The sequence below is a fragment of the Cricetulus griseus genome, chromosome 8 (assembly GCF_003668045.3).
Source record: "Cricetulus griseus strain 17A/GY chromosome 8, alternate assembly CriGri-PICRH-1.0, whole genome shotgun sequence".
Classification (NCBI taxonomy): domain Eukaryota; kingdom Metazoa; phylum Chordata; class Mammalia; order Rodentia; family Cricetidae; genus Cricetulus; species Cricetulus griseus.
The window spans coordinates 48,373,847-48,381,539 of record NC_048601.1 but is presented as its reverse complement, the minus strand read 5'-3'; the positions used below and the strand labels follow the sequence as shown (position 1 = coordinate 48,381,539).

General features: G+C 45.1%; 1 protein-coding gene across 1 annotated transcript in view; it reads right to left on the bottom strand.

Moving 5' to 3' along the window:
* Positions 1 to 1,484: 1,484 nt before the first annotated feature.
* Positions 1,485 to 7,693, bottom strand: part of Suclg2 (succinate-CoA ligase GDP-forming subunit beta) — a 265,264-nt gene continuing 259,055 nt past the window's right edge. The window contains exon 11 of the mRNA XM_027428935.2: positions 1,485 to 2,452. Coding sequence (XP_027284736.1) covers positions 2,337 to 2,452 — 116 coding nt within the window. The 3' untranslated portion in view covers positions 1,485 to 2,336. The remainder of the gene's footprint in view (positions 2,453 to 7,693) is intronic.

The following is a 7,693-nucleotide window of genomic DNA, read 5'->3' as shown; positions in this document are numbered from 1 at the left end:
CCAGCCAAAAGCCTGCACAGGAAGCAGTTCAGGTATCATATTTAGACTGCTACTTCCTTTTATGAACATTTTGTGCTTTTGCAGAGCCGAGCTTAAAGAGTACTGAGAAGGGGAGCTGGGAAGACAGCTCAATGGGTAAGAGTACTTGTGCAAACATGAGGGTCTGAGTTACAACTCTCTGCATCAACATAAAATGCAGGGATGGCACATATGCCTGTAACCTCAGCTCTGAGGATCAAGTGTGCTTGCTGGCTGTCAGTCTAGATCCACGCTCAGTGGGAGACTCTGCCTTAAGTGAATTAAGGCAGAGAGTGACACAGCAGGACAAACAACACTCTCATCTGGCCTCTGCGCACACGTTCATACATTGCTTACACGCATGTGCACACACACTGAAAAAGACACACATACATACATACATACATACATACACACACACACACACACATACACACATACACACACACACACACACCTGATAAGACTGAAAGGTAACCATTCTGATATTTTTGTATAGTACAGGCTACTAGGAGATTCAAAATATAGGATACACTGTGGGTAGGGCACACAGGGGCACTTAGGAGCCAATAGCACAGTTGTAGCAGATTCTCTGAGTCCCACAGTGTCTGTTCCACACACACACACTTACAGGACACAGGATTGTACAGCATCAGTCACAGATTTGAGGCATTATGGATACTGTTGCAGCATCAGGGATCTGAACAATCCAAATACACACAATGAGCTTGACTGCTCATTTGAAGAGAAAAACTATTTGCCTATTATTAACCTTTCTATAAAATAACAACATGGATGGTTTCATTCCTTCCCGCCTCCAAACTGCTTGATTAGAAATATCAATATACAAGACAGTCACAGGCCTTTTTCAAAGAACAAAACTCATACCGCTGATTGACAAAATTTACATTTACTTCTTTTTACTGTGTAAACTAGTTATTAAGCTATCAGAAAACAAGAGACTTAGAAAGACGTCTTAATAGTCTTCACTCAGTGCAGTGTTTGAGAAAAGACAGACGACCAGATCTAGTCAATGGTTTATTTCTCCATGGCACATAAAGATGTGTAAAGATTTTTTACTTTACGCACTTGTGAAATGTGTGAGAATAATGTCAAATTTGTTCATTTTGTTTGTTCACAAAATATGTGTTTGTTCACAAAGTATGCATTGGTAACGAATGAAAAAACTTTAAGGGCAACCCCGGCTGTACACCATTGTTTGACTGGACCACGTCACCTTGTCCAACATCACAGACATATTTCTGGGCTTCTGTCTAATGTGTAAATTTTAGTCCTTCACTGACTCATCTGCCACAGAAATGGTCACATGACAAGGCAGGGTGGCGCTGGAACAGTCCAGGTCAACCACAGTTTCTAACTGGAGTTGGGACTCAGAACAAAGGCTAGTGCCTTCACAAGGAAAGAATGATGAAGCAATGACAGAAACCAGAAATGTGCAGCCAACATAGCACTGAAAAACGATTTTATTTAAGATGTATTATCAGTACAAACTTATCAAAATTAAACAAAAAATCAAATTAAAAAATTCTCAGCACAAGAAAGGACATTATTAGGAAAGCCATGTTCTCTCCAGTGACATTGCCTCATCTATGACAAACTGGTTCAGTACTGTCTCTTAATGAGACAGCTTAACTACAGTCTCATAAAAGTCAGTCAGTATTCACAGCCCTGATCCGAAACAGAACCTTCCATCAAACTTGCATCTAAGGCTTCCGGCTGTAGTTTGGTGTGAGGCAGGCAGTATAGTCAACATTAAGGCACAATGTACATGTATTAATGTGGGACTCCCAATGTAAACCGTACTTTATACTTTATGTTCCTGGGCTTTCTGGAAACTTCCGTTCCTAGATGCTCAGATGTCTTACCTGTGTCCTTCTGGAAGTCACTATGTTAATCAGAATCCTGTCTGAACTTGTGAGTCCTGCAATTTTTCTATTACAGAAGAGTAAATGCCCACAAATTCTTACGGATAGACACCGATCAGGCTTCAAATACTGTACCTCTGCACATTACTTGGCCACACTGACTGTGGCTCAGAGCTGGCAGACCCTGCTAGTGACTGGACAAGAGAAAGTGTGAAACTGTAAGATGTGATTTTTTTTTTTTTTTTTTTTTACAATGACTACAGTGTAAAATCAGCTTCAGGCACTGTGGATAGCGCATTGAGAAAGTTCAGACTTAAGATTTTTTTCAGACAATGATCCTTGTGTATGACCCCTTTCCCAGTGAGATAACAATTGCTTTCACAGTGATGCGGGAAGTGCCCTTCTTCACGGGAGCCGGGGGAAGCCATCACATCACTTCTTTGCCACACTGGCAACAGCTTTCTTGGCAGCATCCTCCAGGTCCGCAGCTGATGTGATAGGGAGGCCACTGTTTCTGAGGATTTTCTGAGCCTCTTGGACATTAGTTCCTAGAAGGGGAAACAATGACAATGGCTAAATTCAACTGCAAGTGGCACACCCAGTCAAGTTGGATAACTGAAATCCCAGGATGCCTGGTTTCCCTTGATGTCAACAATTTAATCACAACACATGCGGCTCATTATTGACAGGCTCTGGCTTTTCAGATATACCCAGATGACTCTTTCCCTTCTCCTCTTTCCACTGTTTCAACCCACATCAGAGGACACTGGCTGTATTTTCTCTGCTGCTCCAAAAGAGAAAGAAACATCCTTTACGACCGTGCACACCCAAAAAGTTTCTCAGCCACTTGCTCAGTAAATGTGAAGGAAGAGAAAAAAACAAAAAACAAAAACAACAAAAAACTGCACTGGATCTGTCTCTTCACTGAGTCAAGAGATAGACTTGAAAGTGACTTAAACATCCCAGGAAACTGCTTCTGCATTTTTACCCAGCACCAGGCGGACTTCCTCTATAACAAAGGCTCCGAAACACAGGCCAGAGAACGCCTTTCTGTGTGGGCACAGATACGAGCAGGCATTCAGTCAGGTCAGCATGTCTCCCACAGAGGCAATGGCAGGTGAGTGGACTGTGCTGATTTGCTAGCACTGGCTCTTCTGGAACACTGGGTCCACTAGAGCAGTGGAATGTGAACACTGGGCACCGTACCTTCTGCCAAGGGCCCTTGATAAGCAATGATCAGAGGAAAGCACTAAAGCCCTCACCTCTGCCATCATTTAGAGTACAGTGTTTAGTTAAGCACTTACCTTTCTTGAGTTTCAACTACTTAAAAAATTTATTTTATGAGTGCTTTGTCTGCATGTATGTCTGTTCTCCATGAGCATGCCTGATGCCTGCAGAGGCCAGAAGAAGGGACCAGATCCTCTGGAACTGGAATTACAGATGGTTTTGAGCCACCTTATGAATGTTGGGAATCAAATACAAATCCTCCGGAACAGCAGCAAGTGCTCTCACCACTGAGACATCTCTCCAGGCCTGCAGCTCCTTTACCTTCATTCACTGACAGTTTCATACATTACATAACCAACTTTAGTTATTTTTACCCCATTACCCTCTCTCACACCCCTCCTTCTCCCACGGAAACCCTTCTTCTCAACGACTCCCTTCCTACCTTCCAGGCTTGTGTGTGACCCATTGAGTTTAAATAAGGCTGCACCTGTATGAGTGTGGGCGAGACGTCATTACTGGAGCAGCGGCACTGAAGAAAGTGCCATCTGTTCTCATGGCCACCATCATTGTTAGTAGTTCCCTGGGATGGGTGGAGCATCAGCTTCTTTATCTCCATGCATCATTATCTTCTTTGGAGCTAATATCTGCCATGTACTTATGCATGCCAGGTATAATGCCAAGCAACTACGATGCAGCATATGATTTTCAACAGGAGTTAAGAATAGGTCCTATTGTCCTGCTTTTATAGATAAAGTAAGCGAATTTATGGAGGTGATGAGTGGCAGACGATAGATACACTTACTGCTCTATGTAATAAATAATTCCTCATGTTCCACACACTTCTTTATAATATGAAGACGGCACAGCTGACAAAATACATGGCAATGAGAAGCATGCACCATACCACAAGGGGAAGCATTCTGTCAATGGCAATGTCTCTGTGGCACACATGGTGAGCTTTCCAAAGATCCCTGCCTCTCTTCTACGGTGCAGGGCTGGGAAGGAGGAGCTGCCTGAGCAGAGGGAGACTACGTTTCCCATGTACTCCATCAGCTAAGTAGGATCACATGACAGGTCTACCCAGTAGAACGTGAGTGGATCCAGAACACATGCTCACAACTATCTCCACATTACTTCCACACTTTCTCTGTTTTCCTTTCAGCTATGTTACCAGTAAGGGTAACCCTGGGAGGCACCTTTTTAAGGATGGCAATGACTTCTTCAGCCTAGATACTTGATTATGACATGGAGCCTAGCACCTGACTCACTCATCCTCCCAGACTTTATGTGAACGAGGAAGAAATTTCAATAATGCTAAGCCTCTGACACATCAACCCTCCCTCCCTCCCTCCCTCCCTCCCTCCCTCCCTCCTCCCTCCCTCCCTCCCTCTCTCTCTCTCTCTCTGTGTGTGTGTGTGTGTATGTGTGTGTGCCTGCCTGTAGACGCCAAATGATCAACTCAGGTGTGTAGATCCTCAGGGTCTGTTCCCCTAGTTTTTCTGAGACAAGGCCTCTCATTGGCCTAGTGCCACCAAGCAGGCCAGCCCAGAAGCCTCAGGGATCCATCTGTCTCCACTCCCCAGTGCTGGCATCACAAATGGACATCACTAATGCCTGGCTATTTTACATGGGGTACATAGCCTTGAACAACAAATACTTTTCTAACTGAGCTATTTCTATACCCAACACACTGTTTTTTGTAACAGGTAGCTTCTAAAACAGCATGGAAAGATCAAGTGATTGACTCTGCCCCCTGGTGACCAATGTTTGTGTAACCTTCCCTCTTTGTGTAAGATCCTAATAGGGGTGGGATGTCACTTCTTAAGAGAGACATGAAAGCCTGTGCTTTCTGTTCACTCCAGCAAACTGTCACGTTTCAAGCCACCCTAAGGACAAAGCCCATCTCCCAAGTGCCCAAGGCCTACAGCTATGGAGGAATGAGGCAATCGGGGAACAGCATCCTATTACCAACCATAGAAGCCAGCTTGAGAATGAACTACTCCTTAGCAAGCTGTAAGGCGTCTTCAGTGCTGCCTACCACACCTTTTCCTGGTGAAGACTGAGTGTGAGGACTCAGATTCTGGCCCTTGGATATATAGGATATTCACAACCCCTTTGCTACATTTTCAAATCTTGGGATCATCACACTAGATTCAAAGCTTTATTACTTCATTAACACAACCCCAGTGTGCATTCTGATTAGTAAGGTCTGAGTCCCAGTTCCAGAGGCTGAGAAGCAAGACAGGATTTAGAACACAACATGTGTTAGGTAAGGGACTAACTAAGGGAATTCAGACAGGAATCTGTAGGTCTCATGGAACAATGACAGAGTGAAGCAAAAGCCTGGCCTGACCTAAAATTACATCTCTGGACCAGAAGTTTGAATCATGTATTTCTGTCTCCTTCCAAACTGAAATGGACTGGGATACCCTCCCCAACTGTCCCTGCCCCCAGTCTGCCAGAGACAAAACCTAAGAAAAGGTACAGCAGCTTTTCCTTTCTAGCATTCTCCAGTCTCAGCACCCAGCTCCCCAGACCTCCACACAGCTGTGGAACACACTGTTCCTGGCCTCTCATGCACCCCCATCCTGTGATTTTGGGGTTAGCTTGCTTTTCTCATGGTTTCATCCATTCTGAGAATTATTCACTCCGAACTCTCTATTCACTATGACCTGAGTTCTCCTCCATGTGTAAGGATGGCACAAATGCTAAGTCTTAAAAAACTCACATATGAAGCTGCTTTTCCTTGTGACCAATAACATGAATAATTCAGGTCCTTAATTAATATCATCTGCAGCATCTGGCTTAGCAGCAATATTCTCAGGGGGAATAAAAAGAATCCATGTTAAAAATTCGTAAGTGCCCAGGCAGACAGCCAGAGCCCCACTGTCCTCTGCCCTGGATACCTATCCACTCATAGAAGCTGTCTCTCTCAGTCCCTGGGCTGCCTTCCTTGCAACCACCTTTAACGTCCTAACAATAGCAGCCTTGTCAAATAGGCTGCTAGTGTCTTCCATGATCTCTACAAGGCATCAGGGACAAGCCCTGTGGGGACACTTAGTGACATTTCCCACAGCCAGTGCAGGACACATCCACTTCAGTGCCAGTTTGCTTCTCAGGGTATCTTGCATTATCAGTCACATGTTATATCTGAGGTGACAGACTAAGGACAGACACAGAGATGATGCCTGAGCAGAGAGGTGTGGGCAAACCTTTCTCTGATCATCTTGCAACTAAGAGGGTTCTCTAGGGGCCTTGGCTGTGACTTTCTGTCCTGGGGCACTCTGTCTGCCCTGCTACTCTTCAGGGCAGCAGGCTCCGAGCTGTTACCAATTCTCTCACCATGCAGCTCTGGAGCTCAGGTTACACTGGTGGGCATGCTCAGGGGAAGGGGTGAAGGAAGAAGCTCCCTACTCTTTCCTCCTGGCGGCTCCTTCAGGGCCACACCAAAATACCCAACTGCTGCCTAATTCCAGGATCTACTTAAGTGAATTTTAATTATACTCACTGTTACACTTTAATTACAGCTTTAATTATTAAGCATGCCCTGCATGCTTGGAAGAAGCAGGGTGCAAAGGGATTGTAACATTCAAACAGCCCAGAAATGGGCTGTGATGAGAAATGGGTCAAAGGAGAGGTGCCATGACCAGACAGAAACCAGGAGGGGCTAATGGGGAGACCAACCAGACAAGAGGAGAGTGAGTCCTGAGGAACAGCCAGAGAACAATACACATGTAGAGAGAAAGGCATGGTGTAAAAGGCATCCATACGGTGAAGAAGCAGGGAGCCTCCCACGTGGCCTCTTCACCTGCCCTGCCCTTTCTTTTCTCCACCTCTTTGAGTATTCTCCTGGCTTTCCCCCAGATGGCTGGGCTTTGCCCACAGCCTAGCCTGGCCAGCAATTACTACCACTTGCTTCCTCCTTCTGGTTGAGGAAGCAGCTGGAGGGGAAAGACAAGAGAGGAGGTTGCAAAGAAAAAAGTAGCCAGTAAAAACCAGGTCATGGGAAGTGAGGATGCCCTGGGCAAATGCCTGTGAGCTTCTAGATCCTCTGGAATGGTATTATGGGAGCACTTGAGGCTTCTTCTGTATTCTGACCTCCATGGTTGACGTCTAACCCCCAGCCCCCTTTCTGACTTTATTTCTAAATAGAAACCATCACAGCTACTTTAAACTCTGACATGGAATTAAGTGTTCCAAAGAGAGTTTTATGCCTGCGCACACAATTGCAATGGAAATTGATCGCTTTCCCACACTGAAATGGTGCTGTGGACAACACGCTTAATAATCACCCTAACACATAACTGATCAACCCGCACAGCTCAGGCGGCTGGCACTTCTTAATTCTGCTTTGACAGCCGCTCGGCCATGTGGCTATCTACCTACTTACAGGCCTTGAAAATGACGACACGGAGGGAACCAAGGGGGCACTGCCACAAAACAGAATTTTGTTCTTCTGCTAGAGGACATGAGAAAAACAATCATATTAAAAATGTAAAAATGTCTCCACCACTTTTATAGAGGCTTCCGGCCACAGGGTGGAGGAAGAGAGCTGTAAACAG